This window comes from Acomys minous, assembly GCF_964271855.1.
Source record: "Acomys minous genome assembly, chromosome: 3".
NCBI classification, from domain to species: Eukaryota; Metazoa; Chordata; class Mammalia; order Rodentia; family Muridae; genus Acomys; species Acomys minous.
The window spans coordinates 138516389-138536549 of record NC_140485.1 but is presented as its reverse complement, the minus strand read 5'-3'; the positions used below and the strand labels follow the sequence as shown (position 1 = coordinate 138536549).

At 46.0% G+C, this 20161-nt stretch overlaps 1 protein-coding gene across 1 annotated transcript in view; it reads right to left on the bottom strand.

The window, feature by feature from the left end:
• Positions 1-4258: 4258 nt before the first annotated feature.
• The window catches only part of LOC311594792 (solute carrier family 22 member 1-like), a 30454-nt gene continuing 14551 nt past the window's right edge, over positions 4259-20161 (bottom strand). The window contains 6 exon segments of the mRNA XM_084776819.1: positions 4259-4427; positions 4429-4473; positions 10195-10297; positions 11693-11805; positions 15439-15547; positions 17313-17527. Coding sequence (XP_084632945.1) covers positions 4355-4427; positions 4429-4473; positions 10195-10297; positions 11693-11805; positions 15439-15547; positions 17313-17527 — 658 coding nt within the window. The 3' untranslated portion in view covers positions 4259-4354.

Below are 20161 nucleotides of genomic sequence, written 5' to 3'. Positions count from 1 at the left end.
GATGACGAGTCAGAGGGCATAAGTACATAAAAGATTCTTGGTGGGACTGGAGAGATAATGGCTGAGCATCAGTTGCTAGCACCCACAGCTGGGGGGGCGGGGGTCACAGCTGCAACTTCAACCCCAGGGAGATCTGCTGCCCCCTGCTGGCCTCCCCAGACGCTCACCCTTGGTATATACTCATACACAGATACAAATACAAAACACAAAATAAATCTAAAACATAGTTCCTATGGTGGAATATGCTTTCATTTTGGCCTTCACTCAAGACAAAATAAATGTAGATAAAGAGGCAGGGAGCTAGTCCTGCAAGCCCACAGTGAAGGTTAATTCTGTAAACGCTCAACATTTTGGACAAGAGAGTTTTTCATTGTTGTTCTTGGGAAACCCCTGTTCAGTATTCTTAAACAAGTCACTGATACCTTGGGTGCAGCTGTCTGGCTACTTGCTGTAATTACCAAGCCCACAACATACTCTGCCTGCCATTGACTGGTGTCTCTGCACCCACTGTCGCTGTTGCTCCCACGTGTGCTTTGGCCAAAACTAGGCTACTTCAATTATTTCTGAAACAGGAGTCACACAACTGTCCTCACAGCAAAGGCATCCAAGAAAAACAGGTTCAAAGCCTCTTGTAGGCCTCACATGAGCATGTGGCGAGGATGTCAGTCCTGGTGGCACTTGTTCCTCATCCAGAGAGCGTAAGCAGCCTTTAGTCTGGACCCCTGAGCAGCAAGGGGTAGACTGACCCAGATACAATGGCTGTGTCTTCAGCTTCGAACAACAGCAACTGGTCCATGGTGAGTAAACTGAAAAACAAACAAACAAATGAACAAAAAACATCTACTATCTCATAACTTGTTATGACTAAAGGCCCAAGGCTCTTTCTCAAATACTCAGGCAGTATTTCTCTGCACCTTTGGCTTCGATTTTGGGTGTTTCATCTTCTTTTTGCCTCCTTCTCAGCCTCTCGGTTGGGAGGCTTTTGCCTTCTCATTAGCCTTTTTGGCTAAGTGTAATCAGTAAAGGAACATCGGAAGGTCATTTCTATTTGTTAAAGTAAAAAGAATATGTTGGCTAGAAGGCTGTCCCAATCAATAAAACGCATGCCTTGCAAGCGTGAGGACCTGACTGCACGAAGGACCAGAGCCTGCATGAAGAGCTGGCATGGTGGCACGGCACACACTTGTAATCTCAGTGCTGGTGATGTGGTAACAGCCAGCTCCCTGGGGCTCACTGGCAAGTCAGCCCAGCCTGATGGGCAAGCCCCGGGCCAGTGAGAGACCCAGGAAGCCAGGGGTGAGGAAGATGGCTCCGCAGCTAAAGTGCTTGCTAGACCGGAGCTTGGATCCCCAGAGCCTGTGGGAAGGCTGGTAGGTGTGCTAGCGTGCGTATGGCTGCAGCCTCGGAAAGCAGAGATGGGGAAGAGCGAGATGGCTGTGATTTATGAAGCGGTAGTTGAGCCTGTCTCTCTGGAGCCCTCTAGCGGCCAGGACCTCACCCTGCAGACAAGAAGTCTATATCCTCCATTCCCAAACTGTCAGCTTTAGTTCAGATGGAGAGCCCGACACTTTTCACCCTGGTTCTTAGGTCACTGTAGCTCTGGGTAGCCAACATATTTTAGTATAAAATGACCAAACCATAAACGTTTCTATTTTAAGCATGCTGCAGTTGTCCCTCCCTTCATCGGTTCATTGTGTCCGCTTACTAGCTGGGCTGTTAAACCCGCGCCCCACTCCCAGCACAAGGCGCGTGTTGGTTGTGTTGACTTAACAGAACAGTCTATAAACTTTAGAGAAACTCATGGGTGCCTTTTCCTTGGCACAAATTTTATTATTTGTTCTCTGCAAGCTCTGTAGCTCTTTTTATAGAGCCAAACTTATTCCAAGTGACCATAACTACTGTCTTTGTGATGTTGAAACAGTCTCTGCCTGGCCATCTGGAGCCCTCCTTATATAGGCATCTTTGTCTTTTTAACACTGCCCTGGACATCTCTGAGGCCTTGCTCTTTGGCAAAAACACTGCCCACCTTTGTGATCTCTGACTTTTTCCCCCTAAGTCTAGTCACAGTACTCCTTCTTAAAATCCTATTTTAGTAAATTACGGTTTCCTTTGTGGTATTATGTTCTTGTGTGAAAACAGATGTTTCTTCATTTAACTACTTGATCACTTCCTCCTGTCCTTGCAATTCTCTCATATGAAAGAGCTTTTTATTAATTTTGCTTTCTTCCTTCCTATCAAATGATGTACTAAACTATAATACCATCCAATGCTTTTTTTCTTTTAAGAAAATGGTACCAGATAGCAATTTTTACAGATTTTTAAATTTTTTATGTATGATGTTTTACATGTATGTGTGTGTGTGTGTGTGTGTGTACCGTGTCCATGTCTAGGCCAGAACAGGGTGTCAGGACCCCTAGAACTGAAGTCACAGATAGTTGTAAGCTACAATGCAGGTGGTGGGATTTGAACCCTGGTCTGCTGTCCTCTGAGAGAGTAACAAGTGCTTTAAGTCACGGAGCCGTCCCTCCAGCCATGGAGCCATCCCTCCAGCCCCACAGCTGGCAATTTTAAGATGCCCAGTCACAGGCTGGGACTGTAAATCTGCTGCTAGAATGCTTGGCTGACATGCAGGAAGCTCTGGGCTCCATCCCCAGCACCACACCAAACCAGGCCTGCAGTGCCAGCACATGGGAGGTGAAGGAAGGATGAAGGGAGCTGGAATTCAAGCTCATTTCTTAAGACTCTATCTCAAAACACATATGCACACATATGTATATAAATATGTATACACATATGTATCTTACATGCATGCACACATCATTAATACATACATACATATGTATCATACATGCTTTTTTTAGATGCCCAATCATGATAGAGACCATGAACAATTCAACAAGCTGCGGGCTGGGAAATCACCATCAGGAGACGCTGACAGCCATGCCCAGCAAGAGAACAAAAGTAAGCCTCGTAGACTACCACATGTGGGGGCTCATGCACATGTATGAGAGGACACGAATGAGCAGACGCATGCAAGGGCATGCCATGGCCATGGGAAGCTGGGATACGCCTCCCAATGCTTTTCCCCTTGGGCATGAGGTAGGAAGTCCCTTCTCTTCATACAATGATAATAAACACCCCCTCCCCTACACACCAAGATGGCAACACGGCCCAGCCCTGATAGTGAACTTCGAGCACACTGAGGTGACTAAATTGCTGAGCAGGGCTGGGTTTTCTCCCAAGTGCAGGAATCCCTCCTGCCAGGTTTGCACGTTGGAGAACGTAAACACAGTTTCCTCCTATGAGCAACTCAGTGAGGAGTGGCTGACATGGGGCCCATATGTGCATTTTTTGCCAGTAGCCCCCAGTTCTTCATATGGGAGAATTACTTGTTCTTTTTCCTCATCCTGGATTTTATCCTCACTCCTAATCTCTCCTGCTTCCAGGTAGCTCATCCAACCTCCAGCCTTTGTGCTCTGTCTGAGGCTGGCATCGTCTACCCTAGGCCTGAGCTCCGAGCCCCAGAGCCCGCTGGACCTCTGCTCTGCGCGGCCCAAATAGCTCACGTACAACTCAAACTCTGTGTCCCGCTCCTCACTGTAGTGTTGTAGGTGGGCGTGGAAGTTCGCCTTCTGAACTCACCAATAAAACCCAAAAAACAGAACAACATACTCCCAAAACATAGCTGGGGGAGGCAGACAGACGTCTTTCTGAGAGGGTCGTGGTGATTCTGGCCAGGGAACATGGGTCATGTTTGTCCCCCTCACATGTCCTGAACATGGCTGGGAGCTGCCCTTTCTCAACTGTCTAACTGCCCTCTGAGCCATGCCCAATTTAGATGCTTTTTGACCATGTAAATAGTTGCACGTGCTAAGGTGGTTTTTCCTCAGGGGTGAGCATGACAGTTACTGCGCAGACGCGGAGGCTTGTTTGAGCAGCTGTGCCTAAACGCTGTTGGAGCGTCAACATCTTCAAAGTGTGCGGTGGTTCTCAACTGTCCTAATGTGGTTGCTGTGACCGCCAACCATGAAGTCGTTTCCAGTGCTGCTCCATAACTGTAAATTTGCACCAGTTATGAATCATAATATAAATATCTGTGTTTTCTGATGGTCTTTGGTGGACGGGGGGGGGGGGGGGGAGCAGGTCATGACCCACATGTTGAGAACCACTGCTTTAAGGCACGAAACATCTACACCACAGACAGACCAGTCAAAGACAACCAGGACATTTTGGGAGTCAAAAGAAACAAGACAACAAGTTTCAGAAAACTCTTTAGGGCTGATGATTCATTTGGAACCTGGTGAATATATAGAAGGCTATGGGAAGGCAAAGGCTTCTGGGAATCCTCCAAGCTTCAAGGAGTCCTCCTTCCTCTCTGCCACTCCGCTCCTGGCACAGTGTCCCTGTCAGGTACCTGGAGATTTTCCTGTTTGTACCTGAAGGTAAATTGTGTTTTCTTTGGCCTTTGATTTCCTGTAGCAATGATAAACAAAGGTTAAAGTTAATGAACAGTTAACATCTTGCTTGTCTGATTCTTAAAACAGGGGCCTGTAATATATAGCTCTTGCTGGACTGTCACTCACTGTGTAGAAATGCTGGACTCAGAGTCACTATGTAGACTAGGCTGCCTCTATGTCCCAAGTATTGGAATGACAGTCACAAACCATCGTGCTCAGCCTAACAATCAACATCTTGATAACGAAACTTACAAAGTTGAGATGTGGGGGGCACTGCATAAGAGGAGGCAGAAAGAATTGAAGCCAGAGGGTGGGGAAGAGTGCTGTGAAATGCCATCTTCTAAGCATGGCAGCCATTGAGCCCACGAGTTCACTGCAACCATGGTGACCTACAACAAGACCTGTACAGGATCAAGTCAGCAAGGTCAGCCAAGATGCCATCAGGCAGCACTCGTTGGAATGGGTGTTGAACAGTGCTATCCTCCAAGCAGAACAGCCAGCATCTTCCTCAGACATCTACGTCTGCAAAAGAGCACCACAGCGGGGACTGTTGGCATTCCCTCCCAGGAGGAGGGTGTGGGGAGGACCATTAAACTACTCAGTCGCTAGTCATTAGTCCCCCCCTTCCAAGGCAGTTGTATGCTATGCTGCCCTAATGACGTATGGCCTTGGGGCCACGGGGAAGGGCTAGAGTATATACTCTGAGGAAACCTAGAAGAGCGTCCTCCATCCATGTGAGGGGATGATGTTACAACGCTGCTGCTTTTAGGTCACCCATGATCTTACTTAGAATCCCTGACCCAAGATCTGGAAGTAGGTCCAATAAACTCATTGGTTCCCCAGGAGTAATTTTGGTAAAAACCCAACTTTAGTTTGTGTGGAGGAAACACCTTACCTAATTCCCCTGCCCAGGGATAAAATTCTCAAAAAGATGGGGTACCAAAAACAAAAAACAAACAAATAAAAAGAATAGAAGAAGACATGAAGCGGGGAGGGGAACACGTTGTAAGTACCTGGGGGAAGTGTGGGGGACAACGCAGGTGGAGAGGCTCAAGATGTGTTGTTTACATGTATGAAAGTGTGGGGGGGGATATGCAGGAGTGTCTCAGAATGGAGAGAGCCAAAATGACCACCCTACCGGCACGTTTCCTTCCTCGCCCCTCACTGCTCCTCTTTCTCATGGTCTCCTCTCAGTACTGACTTAAGAATCACAGGCTCCACTGTCTGCATCACACACCTTTACAGAGAACTAAGCTCTGGAATCACTCTTCGTACAAAAAGCCACTAAGGAACCCGGCCAACAATGTCTAATAAGGCCAGGAGACTTGTTCAAAGATGTTCAAAAGTCGGGGTGAGCCAGCGATCCCGGTGCCCCGCCGGTCGGCACAACTAGCAAAGGCCAGTCGTCCCTGACACGGTGTAGAACTGTCTACTGTCCCTGATGCAGCACCTGGCAACTGCCCTTGTCCCCGATATAGCATGAGACAACTGTCCGCTATCTCTGATGCAGAATGGGACAACTGTCAAATCTGATTTTTATCAGTTTGGATGGAACCCATAATCTCTCTTCTGTGTGAACATATGCAAAATCCCTACCCCAGTGTAGCACACTCCCTGCTCTCCGCATTCTGAGGTTAGGGTGTCCTTGAAATAGACAAGCTGCTATAATTCAGCAGCTTTTGTATAATCCAATGCCTCTCAGCACCTGGTTTTTTGTTCATTAGCATTTCAGAAATTTAAAGTCAATAAGCATTATGTAATCTATCTTTGGGGGGTCTTTGATACTCCTCTCTGTTTTTCAAGTATCTCTTTTAAGGTATGATTGGATCTTTTAACAACTGCCTGTCTTGTAGGATTATGTGATATACCTGTAACAGGTTTTACACTGTAATATGTAAAAGAATTTTTCATTTTATTAGAGACATATGCTGGAACATTGTATAGGCATAGCCATAGTTGCCATAACCTGCAGAACTTTTCAGAACTTAAAGCTGTTGTCCATCCCGAATATATATCTATGGTATGGCACACATATCTCAGTTTACCAAGTGCTATAAAATGCAACACATCCAGTTGCCAAATTTTATTTATTTTGGCTACCTTTAGAATTACTTCCTGCAGGTAATTGAGTTTGGTTATATAAAGAACAAGCAGTACCTGGGTGCAGTGGCACACACCTGTAACCCCAGCACTTGGGAGACAGAGGCAGGCGGGCACTGTGAGTTCGAGGCCAGCCTGATCTACTAAGTGAGTCCATGACAGCCAAGGCTACACAGAGAAACCCTGTATCAAAAAAGAAAGGAAGGAAGGAAGAAGGAAAAAAAGAAAGAAGGAAAGAAAGAAAGAATAAGTAGGACATTTTTTAAAAATCATTTCCTTGGCTTGTTGTCAAGTGATAGAAAATTTCTTTTTTAACCCTTTGCTGTAAACATGATGTTTTTGTTTGTTTGTTTGTTTTTATGAAACTCTGAAACCTCTAACACATGCCTGTTAATAGTTGATCAGTTTCATCATTGCCTTGTGCTAGATAGCCTGAAAGATCCATATGAAACTGTGTATATGTTATATACAATGGACGGTTTCTATTTCTGATCCTTTAGTGTAACTGAATAAACAGTGAAATTAGTTTGAAATCATCCTGAATTAGATCAGCAGTTTCAATGTACAAAACAACTCTTTATGCATACTGAGAGTCAGTTCCTATATTAAGGAATTCTTGAAAATCTTATAACACCATCAGAATTGCATGTGATTCTGATTTTTAATTGAATCATAATGACTTTCAATCACCTTACTTATATTTCCTGACTTATAACCTGCCTTTCCTGATTAATTTCCATAAGTGTAAGGTGTAAGAGTCCAGAAATTGGAGTCCTTTTTACTACACAAGGGAAAATCCAATTAGTTCTTTTTATGAATTCAAGTCGCTTGCTTTTTGGGCATCTGTTGTTAATTTCTCAAAAAAAAAAAGTCACTACAAGCTCTTTGCCAGTGTTCATTGTCTGCCCATAATGAGGCGATCTCAGCATTAGTAAAAGGTACCACAATCTCAGCAGGATCTATTCCAGATAATTAACAGTCTCGTTTTTTTTCTTTAAGGATCAACTTAGAAACCTTTTCTAGACAGGGTTTTTTTTTTTTTTTTTTAGCTTCATTTGTGTGGTAAAGATATCCATTATAAGATATAACCTTCCCTCTGCATGAGAATTCCTGGGAGAAGGCGGGGAAGGCAACATAACTACAGCACAGCCCGTCTTTGGAGCAAGGCAGTCTCACACTACAATAGGACAAGGAAGACAATGGAATTCCGGACTGTAGAGATCCCACTGGCTGAATAAATTTATTAGCTGTTCTGAGACCTGTTAACATCCTCCACTTTCTAGATTTCTTTTTAATGACAAATACAGGAGAATTCCAGGGGCTGGTGGACTCTGCTTTCTGTTGAGCCTCCAGCTGCTCTTGGACTGGCTGTTCTGGTGCCTGTGACTTATCTTTAGTCAGAAACCATTGTTCAATCCAAAAAGGTTGGTCAGTCAACCACCTGAGTGGCAAAGCTGTAGAGTCCGCCCCCTGCTGCATCTTGTTTATGGACAGCCTCCACAGTCTGTAACTGGTTTTGATGGCATTTTTTAAAAATAATTTTAAATTTTGTATCAAGAGTATCACCTGTTTTCTGGTTTGTTTCTGAAATTTGAGTGATATTAATCTGGGTTTTCCATTGTCATAACAGATCTCTTCCCCCATAAGTTTATGACTATATCAGCCTTAATTTTCCTATTTGACCTTCTGGCCCTGTACATTTAAGCCACCTGACACTTTGTTTTATCTGAAAGATAGTTCCAACTCCTTGAAATTGGATATCTACCTCTTAGAGTGGCCAATCTGGAGGCCAGGATTTAGGAGAGTATCCACTATGCCTTCAATTTCAATATTATTTATAATTACCTTTAGTTTTGGCCTCTGGTCACCTATAGAGGTTTGCCAAAATAATTGTTGTTGGTTTGGGGGTTGCTTTTTTGTCTTTATTTTTGACCCCTTATGGTTTTTTTTTTAATTTATCTATAGAACTCACTATAACCTTGATATCTGGTTTGTTTGTTTTTTTTTTTAATGTCTGTTTTCAGAGCAATGGTGTTTAATTACCTTGTGGAAGAGTATTTTCCTGTTTTGTACTGGGGCCTTCAAGAGGCCACCATGGGCTTTTTTTTTTTTTTTTTTTTTTTTTTTTTTTTTTTTGATAAGGGGATACTCTATTTGTCTTTTATTGATCTACATTCACTACTCCTATGTAGGAAGCATAGGCTCCCTTTGGGGATTAATTTGTTTTTCCTTGTAGTTCCCTTTGCAGCAACCTTGTCCACCACAATGAAGACATTTGGAGTTTGAATTGTCTTAAAGTCTTTAGTGGTCGCTCCTCCCACTGAGGACTCATTAGGCTAGTGAGGTCTGATGTTAATCATATTTCTAAGCCATTCATCTATCTATGCCTTATTACTTCTTCGCATTAAACATTAACATTTACAAAAGCTAAAGAATCCATTAGTGCTTTTCTAGCTAGTGGATCCAACATGCTTCTGTACACAGCTGAGGTCAATCTTTGCAAAAAGTCAGTGAATGTTTCTCTTGGGCCTTGCATGACCTGAGAGAATGGTTCAAGTTTTGCTTGTTTGTTTGTTGTTTTGCCTATGTCCTCAACCCTGCCCAAGATATTTAAGGCTGCTATGCATATTTAGACAGAAGAGGGAATTGTTACAGCATGGTCTGGTGTTTTGATATAATTGTTAATTATTTTTGCTCCCCAAGGTCTGCTTGCTATCTTTTATAAGCAGACTCTCGCATGCCCAAAATAACGTTTTTGAACTTTGCACCTCAAATTATCCCTGATTGGCTAAGGTTGCCTACATACCTGGGCAGGGCAGAAGTGAGGTAGGTAGAGCTAAGGTTCATGGGGTTGGAGGGCAGAAGGGCATGGGAAGGAGAGATAGGAGAGAGAGAGAGGAAAGGAGATGCAGAAGTGTCATGGGTTAGCATAAAGAAGAACCATGCGGCTGGGAGGAGCCGGCTCTGAGGACCAGTGATGGAGCGAAGCAGCCCAGATGAAAAGACTGTGCAAGTATTTATGGGAATTGTGGATGGGAAGTCGCCCAGATAGGTATGATTAAAGCAAGTGGCATGGGGTGTGGAGCTGGGAGGTAAAAGAAAGCTTAGGGATTTAGCTTCTGCCCATCTTCAGTGTACAGGCATATTACAAATCTAACAGGTGTATGTGTCTTTTATTGATACAATAGTGGATTAAATAATAACCACCGTAATAATTACATGTATTAATAGTAGATCTTAATAAGCAATTTTATGCACTAGCTTTCCCTGGTGCAGCGTGGAACAACTGTCCACCATCTTTGACACAGCATGGTTCACATGTCCCTGATGCAACATGAGCTACTGTCTGCTAAGAAGTGGGTTCTGGATCTCTGCCTTCCTTGTGGACAGTTACTGGCTGAATTCCGTTCCTATCTCCAGAATCTCTGGAAGTCATTCTAAGCCCACAGACATATAAGAAGCTCTCCCCAGCCTTTAATGTAGAATAAACAGGAGTGTGCTACAATGTTATGACCCTTCCTGAAGGATGAGGCCACACCCACCCACGCCAGCACCACAGCCCTCACCTCCTCCCCAGGTTATGACCCTTCCTGAAGGATGAGGCCACACCCACCCATGCCAGCACCACAGCCCTCACCTCCTCCCCAGGTTCTCTGCTTCTTCAATGGTCTCAGGCAAAGCCACACCCTTGGTCTCTGGCAGAAGAAGAGTCATAGCCCCAGCCGTGAGGCCCAAAACCCCTGCAAATGAAACAGAATCCAAGGAAGTGTGTTAGAACAGGCTCATGCCCCATACAGAAATGAGTGCCGTGCGCCAGAGGGCGGGGAGGGGACGCTGCTTATCTTTGAGAGTTATCAGGAGCATTTAGGGGGAAACAGAAGTAATCTGATAGTTAGAGAAAGGCAAGAATAAGTCAAGGCAACATTTGCCTTCATATTGCTTCTACCAAAGAATTCCAAAGTAGATGATATTTAAGTAGTAGAAATATCAGTTTTAGGTTGTTATTTTAGACGGACAGATGGTGACAGATGCCTGGCAAATAGATGGTGTACACACACACACACACACACACACACACACACACACACACACACACACACACTGGTAGATAGCTAGGTGATAGATAGACAAATAGGCAGGCAGGCAGACAGACAGACAGACAGACAGATGGATAGATAGGCAGATAGACAGGTAGATATGTGATAGATACAGATGATAGATAATGACATGTGATAATACACAAGCAAGTGATAGATATATACATAAAAGATAAAAGAAATACAATAGAAACATGCATAGATGACAGATATATGCATACATAGATACAGAGATGATAGGTACGTGGGTACTTAAGTATAGAGATAGAGACGGAAACAGGGCTAGAGAGCAAGGTCAACCTGTGTGTGCATAAGCCCTTATTACTCCCCCCTCCTCCTTCTCCTCCTCCTCCTCCTCCTCTTTCTCCTCCCTTCCTCCCTCGCCTTTGCCCTGCATTTGCCTGTGCCCCACACACAAGCAGACATTTAGCTTTTGCCTGGTGGGTAAGCAGGTCTTAGACCCCTCCTGCTCTAGGCTTGGGGACAGAAATTGTATTCCCATCCTCTTCCTCCAGTCCGGCTTTATCAGCAAAGAGGACACAGGACGTTGTTGATTCCCATGTGTCTCTTTGTGCCCTTCACCACCTTGCTCTCTGAGACAGGGTCTCACATACAGCCCTTGTAGGCCCTTAATTCTGTGGTTGCCCCCTCTGTGAGCCTCCAGTGTCCTGGGATGACAGATGAGTGCCACCATACCTCAGGAAGGGATAACCACGCAACACCATTATACCCATAGCAACAACCTACTCGGTGCACACAAATTAGAAATTGAATGCCTAAGAAGGCAGGAGGTTGTGTCAAAAGACCGTCAGCCTGTGGTGTGCATGATGGATTGATGGACTGATGGGTTGTGGAGGCACGGGATGGAAACCTCTGGCCACTACATGGGAATTGCATCTTACACTATGTCCTAAGATGCAGGGCAGAGTCAGCCAGGAGACAGCTGAGGCCCGGGCTCCATCCTCAACACTCACTCACTCTACAAACAGCTTCTGAGCACTCACACAATACCCTCCACCAGATGGCAAGAAGTCTTACCAAACAAAATGAGGGGCAAGGCTTGCCAAACTTCCATCAGCCTGAACACCATGAAGGGGGTGAAGATGCCACCGAGGTCACACAGGGCAGAGCACACCATCATCCCAAGGTTCCTGGGAAGAGACCAGACAAGTCATGTTCATACATCACCTTCAAGGTCTTAGCAGCATCCTAGAGCCAGCACGAGGTCAGCCATGGGCTAGTGCTCAGCACCCCAAAACCATAGGACTGGGAAGAGCTGTGTGGAAAGAAGGTGGCAGGCTACCGAAAGCTACACTGCTCAGACAGCTGGAAAAAAAATAATAAACACCCTACCTCTGCAATTTTACTCTCAGATGCTCAGCTCTCACGCTCCTAGAGGTCAGCTAAGGGCCTGGGGGAGCCAAGTAAGCTCACATGCTCTCTGGCTTAAACTGTAGCTCTCTCCCGACTCCTGTCCTGGGGCTGCAATATGCAGTCACTTGGGAAGAGACCTCGATATCTGTGTGTATGGCTAAGTTTAGTAGGACCGAATTCGTACAGGCAATGCCTGGTGTCAACATCAAATGAATGCGATACCCAGAGTGTGAAGGCAGCTCCTCAGCTCAGACATCCCTGTGAATAAGAAGTGGGGTCCTGTGGCTCATCTAGTCCCTCTTTGGATCAGGGGTGCTTACACAGTAATGAGCGGCCAAAATTGCTATCTGCTTTTGATGCAATGGCTGTGTGTGCATAGGCATCATGTTTAAGGTTGTTTCTTGGCATCTGGCTTCCTCCCCTGCTTTCTGTGAATGCTCACCACCCTATGCACAGTGGAAAGGGGCATCCAGGAAGTAGCCTTTGGGCTCCTCCATAGAGGACCTAGCCCTTGGTAATTGCTGTTGTTTAGAGAAGTATCCAGATAACCCTGTGTGTTACACAGTTGGTCCCTGGCTGATGGTGTTCTATACAAGATGATGGAGCCTTTAGGACAGCGGCTCTCAACCTGTGCATCGTGTCCCCTCTGGGAGTCACATATCAGAGATCGGCATATCAGATATTTATATTACAACTCATGACATTAGCAAAATTATGGTTCTGAAGCTGTAATGAAGTAATGTCATAGTTGGGGGTCACCACAACATGAGAATCTGTATTGGAGGTCACAGCACTCACTGCTTTAGCGGGTAGGGTCTAGTGGCAAGAAGTCTGGTTATCAGGAGTATGCCTTTGAACAGAGAGATGGGAACCCCGCTCCTTTCCCTTTGTTTCTCTTTGGTTTTTTTCTTTCTGGTCACACATTCTGGTCATAATGTTTTGTGTTATCTCGAGACTCCAAGCCCCAATACCACAGCAACAGGGTCAAGTGACCACAGACTAAGGCCTCTCAAAGAAGTTAAAATTGACCTTTTCTTTTCTTTTAAAAAATTTTTATTAAATATTTTTATGACCTTTCCTTTTTAAAAGTTGACTGTTTCAGGTAATTTGTCACAGTAGCACACAGCACCTTTAACCATTTCTTTGGATCTGGTAGCTGTGACAGTAGACTTGTTTGTCCCAGCTATTTCATTTTTAGACTCTGGGTTCAAAATTAGTAGCATAGAAAATCTTCTCCTGCCTCCATCTCTGGTTTTTTTGTTGTTGTTGTTCAGTTTATTTGTTTGTTTTGTTTTGAGACAGGGTCTCACTATATAGCCCTGGAAAGCCTGGAAGAAAGTTTTCTCCTTAATTTCCCTTTATCTCCTTGTACTCAGACCAAGCCACTGCTTTACAGGCAAGAGTTTAAACATGTTCTTTTGATAAAGGACTTGGCAGAAGAAACCAAAGAATAGACTGGAGTCATGTGACTTCTGGCTCACTCAGCAGCAGGCCTTAGACGACATAGGAGAGCTGGAGTGTTTCTTAGACATTTTCACAAGAACCAATGGAGAAGAAATACCTTACACACGGGAGGGGGTGGGAATTTAAGGTACTAAGACAAATCCTAACCAAGGACTGGTTATGACAATGGCCATTTTTTTAAGCTTCTCAACCTGTGGGTTGTGTCCCCTTGGGGAGTTGCATATCAGAGATGCTGCATATCAGATATTGAGATAAAGTGGTTACTTTCACAATTAAAATAATCTTCATTTCATGTTAAGATCTTACGGCTGGAGACCCAGATCAGCAGGTAAAGGGGCTTGCTGCCATGCCTAACGACCTAGTTCAATCCTGTGGCAGAAGGAGAGAACAACCTCCTGAAAGTTGTCATATGACTTCTGTACACAAGCTGTAGTACACACACACACACACACACACACACACACACACACACACACATATGCACATGATAAGTATGTTTTAGATAACTCTAAAAACTAAGTTCTTAAAATTCTGGCAGCCATGAGCTCACACACAGATACTGAGAATCATCAGGGGCTAGGAAAAGTAAGGCTACTATGATGTCTCCCACCCCCCAGGAGGACCTAAGAGTGGCCACACTAAACATAGACCTTCATCCCCTGCATATGCCTGGAGGATGCAAAAAAGTACAGCATCTTTGTAAAATAGGTTTGCTGTTCTTTTATATAGAGAAATATAAAATTAAACACAGCCAGGTGGTAGTGGCGCACGCTTTTAATCCCAGCAGTTGGGAGGCAGAGACAGTCAGATCTCTAAGTCTGAGGCCAGCCTGGCCTACAGAGCAAGTTCCAGGACATCCAGGGCTACACAGAGAAACCCTACCTTGAAAATAAAATACAATAAAGTTAAACACCTGCTTATCTAAGCCTGACCCTGCAATCCCATTCCTGCATCCGCCCAATTCAAGTAAAAACACACCACGTCCACTCAAAGGCTTCAGGATGTTGGCAGTAGGTGGCATTATCATCCTGTGCTGGCAGCTGTGTTCACCTGCTGGAGAAGCAGGCACTGGGACATTCACCCTCTGGAGTTCTTTTCAGGAAAGAACAAGGCAGTGGCAAATGCAGTAGGGTGAGTACAGCCCATCACAAACAAAGGACTACATGTCATGACCTTTCATTTGCTAATGGTCTGGGGAGGGCAACACTGTGAGGATAGAATGGGGTCTGCTGGAGGACTTTCTGTGAGGAGGCTTGAAGAAACTTGGTGGGAACGAGGGCACCATGCTCTATTTTGGCTGTGCCAAGAGTTGAAGAGTAATAAACATAAAAATATATGTTCATGTTACACATACATCACCCAAACTCATCAAGCTGTATATTAGGGGGAAAAAACAACAACTACGCTCTATGTGTATGACACTTTTAGGGGGGAAAGTTCTTCAACACCAAAGCACAGACAGCAAGAGTGAAAGAGATGCTGGACTGTGTGAAAATGTAAAATGTGTGCTCAGCAGGGATGCAATCCACGGGGTGGGAAGGCAGCCTTTGAATGGAAGGTTGATTACATACAAGTCCAGTATCTGATGAGGGCTTGCTATGCAGAATAGATATAGAACCACAACCCAGCAACAACAAAGATGACCCAATAACAGGAAAACTACCCCACTGGTCATTTCCCTAAAGCCAAGGAACTGAGTCCCTAGGAGCAGACCTTGGTTTTATAGTCTGACCTCACTTCCTGTTTACTCTCTGCTTCCTGGCTGCCAAGGCAGTGTGACCAGCTAGGCTCCCGTTCCCCCACGCCTTTCCCCACCATGATGGGAGCCAATAAAATGCTTCCTTCCTTAAGTTGGAAGTATTACAGCGACCCGCCCTTGGAGGCTTCTCAAGGAAATGCAGCCCTCTGCCTGGCTATCGGGTGTCCATCCCCGTCTGTGGCCTCACCTGATGAACGTAGGGTACAGCTCAGCGTTCACCAGGCAGACCATCTGTAACACGATGGTGGCTCCCATACGGCCAAGGCAAGCGAGGGTAACATTCAACCAATGTAACTCTAGGAAGAAACAAACAAACAAACAAACAAATAAATGGCTGAAGGGAAAAAGCTCCCTGAGTGAGCTGGAGTTGACAAAGGAGGAACCTGACTGGACTGGGCTGGCCTGGCTAGGACCACTGAACGCTGAAGAGCATAAGAAGTGATCCCCTTTGCTTGGATAAGTAAACTGATGCCCGAGTGACTTGGCACTTGCTAGTGATATATTCTGGAAGGTTCCATTGTGCAGAAGAAAGACTGGACTGTTTACACCTGTTCTGCCTCCTGCTGTCAGTGGAATCAACATCTACCCCTGCTCGTCTTTCTCCTCTCTCCTCTGGGAGTTGGCCCACAGCAAGAGCCTCCTCTGTTCTGCCCTCTGACAAGACTCTAGAACCCACAGGTGTCTGAAGTGCCCTAACATGCTTTACACAAGCAAAAAAGGACTGCCATGGAATGTGAGCTAAAGATGGAGCCAATGGAGGGTGCTGTGGCCAGGAGAGTCCTCGGACCAGCAATAGCCCAGCTCTGACAGGCAGGGAAGCCTGCCCTTAGCCCTCTGCACCCCACTCCCTGGCATCAGTGCTATGCAGTTCAAAAATGCTACTCAGGCTTCTAGAAACAGGGATATGGGAGAAAGGAGAGGAGGTCTAATTTTGAAGACATCACAGAGCCTCCCACTGCTCAGGCATACAAGCACGCATGCGTGCGCGCATACACACACACACACACACACACACACACACACACACACACACACACACACCTCTTTCATGTCTTGCCCAGTATGATTCTTGAGAAAATCTGAGATCTCCAGATCTTGCCCATAGCACCCTGCATGAGAGATGGCCAAAGTGACTCACCAGGCTCACAGCCCAGGACACAGCAACAAAAGGGGCAAGTGGGGGAGCTAGAGGCTCAGCTTCATCGGAATCTACAGGTTCCAATGCGAAACCACCTCAAGTAACTTTGCCTGGACCCTCTATGCAGTGCGTTTGTCTTGTAAGAATTATGAAGCAACACTCACATTCATCACTCAACCTCCATTGGAGACGCGCAGAACCAAGCGCTACAGTGAGTGCCGGACAATTAGAACACTCCATGTTCCTGGGGAAAGCAGAAAGTGGCCTGGCCATCTTTGGAAAACTTTCAGGGTCCACTGAAGCTAAACTCAGGTGTCCCTGTGGATCTGGCCTGTGTGCACACAGACATGTTCCCCAAGAGAACAAAGGACCCACGTCTACCAAGAAGAAATACATAGCACAGCTCTACACCCAATGGACAAAGACTGTGAGCAACAATCAGTAGGGGAGATCACGCAGTGTGATGTTTGTATAAAGCACAATATAATATTAAGAGGGGGGGGAAAGTAGCCTGCACAGTCATGTGACAACACAGAGAAGCCCCACAGGTACAATGGCCATGGGGGACAGGAGAGGCACATTCAAGGCAGTTTCATTTATGAACCTGGGCTAATCTGTGGCAACAAAGGTCAGGAGGGGTGATTGACAGTCAGTGGTATTGATCACGAGGACTGGAAAGGACACGAAAGAGTAGAAGGATCCTGCGTCTGGGTTCTGCAAGCCAGGTGTCTGTATATTTAGCAAATTGAGTCATTCACTTTGAATGTGCTCCTTATATGTTTACTATACCTCAATCTAAGACTGTTTCAAGTCATGCCAAGGTAACGCCCTACCTTTGTTCTTGTTCCAGAAGCTTATCAGCGGGTTACAACACTGTCCCCACAATTCGATCACCTGGGAAGTGATGACAACAGACAACTTACCATGTGGGATAAAGATCATGAGGAGGCAGGCTGCCCCTGCCACCAGATTTGAAGCCGCTATTGGGTAGATGCGGCCAATGCGGTCAATGGTGACGAGGATGACGATGGCCGCAGGGAATTCCACCAGAGAGGAATAAAAGAAGTCCAGGTAGAGGTCCACGCTTGTGGCCCCCATGTGCATGATGAGGCCCTGGTACAGCACAGCACAAGAGAACCTGCCAAAGAGGAGACCACAAGTTAGAAGCCAGCTCCGAGGAAGCCTGCCAGCTGGACAGAAGGAAGCATCACATGGTATAAGATGGCTATCCTAGGATGACATGAAGAGTGTCCTCCTAGGATCCTTGATAGGCGAGTGTCCCCACAGATGTGACAGTGTGTCTTACAGGCATCCCCAGTACACCTACTTTTAAAACCTTCTCCCCCTGCCGCCCCTGCCCCATCCACCAGGATATCTGGAGCAGGAAGCTAATGAGAGGTTGCAGCCTGATACTCCTGCTTGCTGCAAGCTCAGGTGTCTGGGGCTTGGCTGAGCTCAGACACACAGAGTGACCTCTAACAGTTGTACAGTCCCACAGCATAGAAAGCAGATGCAGGCAACGAGTGAGTGAACGCGAGCTGGTGTCAGGTTGCTTTGTATGTCCTTCAGTCTTCCCATGAGTGGGTGGGAGAGTGACAGCGTGGAGAATATTGCTCTGTTGTGAATACTGACTGAGATAACAGATAAATGAGCTGAGTGCAGCTCCTGGCACACAGCAAGGGTAGGAATACTGTCATGGTCATCAGTACCATCTTCCCAAAGTTTAGGATCCATGGCTAGCCAGGTCTCTGGCTCCACAGAGCTGTATTTACCAGGCACCACTGATGGTCTTTCCTCACCAACCACACCAACCCCATCTGTATTCAAGGAAAGCACAACAACGCCACGGACCATGTTGCCTAGTCGATGAAGACATTAGATTAGCTGCTCAAGTCCAAACTTAGAGAGACCGAGTGTCACTAAGGGGAAATGAAACCATTTTGGAAACTGTCCCCATTGCATAAAACTTGGCCTTGTGTGGTAAGATTTTAATCCATAAGAAATTACTGTTTCGTCCCAGCATGCAAAATCGCTTTCAGCCTTCATGGTCACACTTAAGATAAAACTATATAACACAGGGGAAGAGGATACACTCGATCCTGACATGACTTGATGAGCTGTGGGGAGGGGGGTTTCCCTCCCCTTTTCTGAGGAATAGGGGAGAGAGGGTGGGGAAGAGGGAGGGAGGGGGGGACTTGGAGGAGAGGAGGGGAGGGGGCTATGACTGGGATATGAATAAATCAATCAATTGTTTTTTAAACTGTATAACTGAAAAAACAAAAACAAGCCAGGCATGGTGGTGCACACCTTTAATCCCAACAGTTGGGAGGCAGAGGCAGGCGGATCACTGTGAGTTCAAGGCCAGCCTGGTCTACAAAGCAAGTTCAGGACAGCCAAGATAACACAGAAAAACCCTGTCTCAAAACAAAACAAAAAACTGGATAACTGCATGCAGTAAACTTCGAACCCCTACCCAGATCTAGCCAATGGACAGGACATTCTCCACAGTTGAGTGGAGAGTGGGGACTGACTTTCACATGAACTCTGGTGCCCCATATTTGACCACGTCCCCTGGATGGGGAGGCCTGGTGGCACTCAGAGGAAGGATGGCAGGGTACAAAGAAGAGACTTGATATCCTATGAGCATATACAGGGGGAGGAGGTCCCCCTCAGTCACAGTCACAGGGGAGGGGAGGAGGGGAAAGGGGGAAGGAACAATGAATGGGAGGATACAAGGGATGGGATAACAATTGAGATGGAATATATATCTGGTCAACCAGTCTGTGAATAAGTGCTGCCATCTTTTGGCAGACTCAGGAATTGCGCATATATTTAAATGTGCAAAATACTTTTTGCAGCTATGTCCAACACTGTCCCAGGCCCTTTACACAGATCTTCTCACTTGTTTCCAGATGCCTATGAGCTGGGCATATTATTTCTCACACTATTGACGAGTTCCCTGTGTCACAGACTGGTGCAGGTACCCTCATAATGTCACGTGGCCAAGATGTAGGAGTAGGCAGGCCCTTTGGGTTGCAGTAATTTTTAAAAAGCAGGTGTGGCCTAGGGAGATGGCTCGGTTGGCAAAGTGCTTGCTGTGCAAGTGTGAGCTCAGAGCCTCTTCACACATGTAAAAAGCCAGCATGCTGGTGCATTCTGTAAGCTCGGAGCTGGGGAGGCAGAACAGGAGGACCCCTGAGGCTTCCTGGCCAGGCAGTCTAGATAAACCGTCAAGATCCAGGCCCAGTGAGAGACGCTGCCTCAAAACATAACATGGAGTATGGTAGACAATATCTAATGTTGACCTCGGGCCTCCATACACACACATACACACATATACACACACACACACACACGCCTCCATAGGTACACACACACACAGGCCTCCATGGACACACACACACATGCACATGCACACACACATACACACACACACACACAGCTGCCTCCATAGGCACATACACACACACACATAGGCCTCCATGTACACACACACACACATGTACACACACACACACACACACACACACATACATACACACACACACACACAACTGCCTCCATAGGCACACACACACACACATGCACACACAGCTGCCTCCATAGGCACATACACACACACACATAGGCCTCCATGGACACACACACACACATGTACACACACACACACACACACACACACACACACAGAGTAAGCAGGTAGAGGGGGTGGAAGAGAGATGGTGGGAGTCACCAAAGGCCAAGTAGGTCACAAGAAGGAACACAGCTCCAT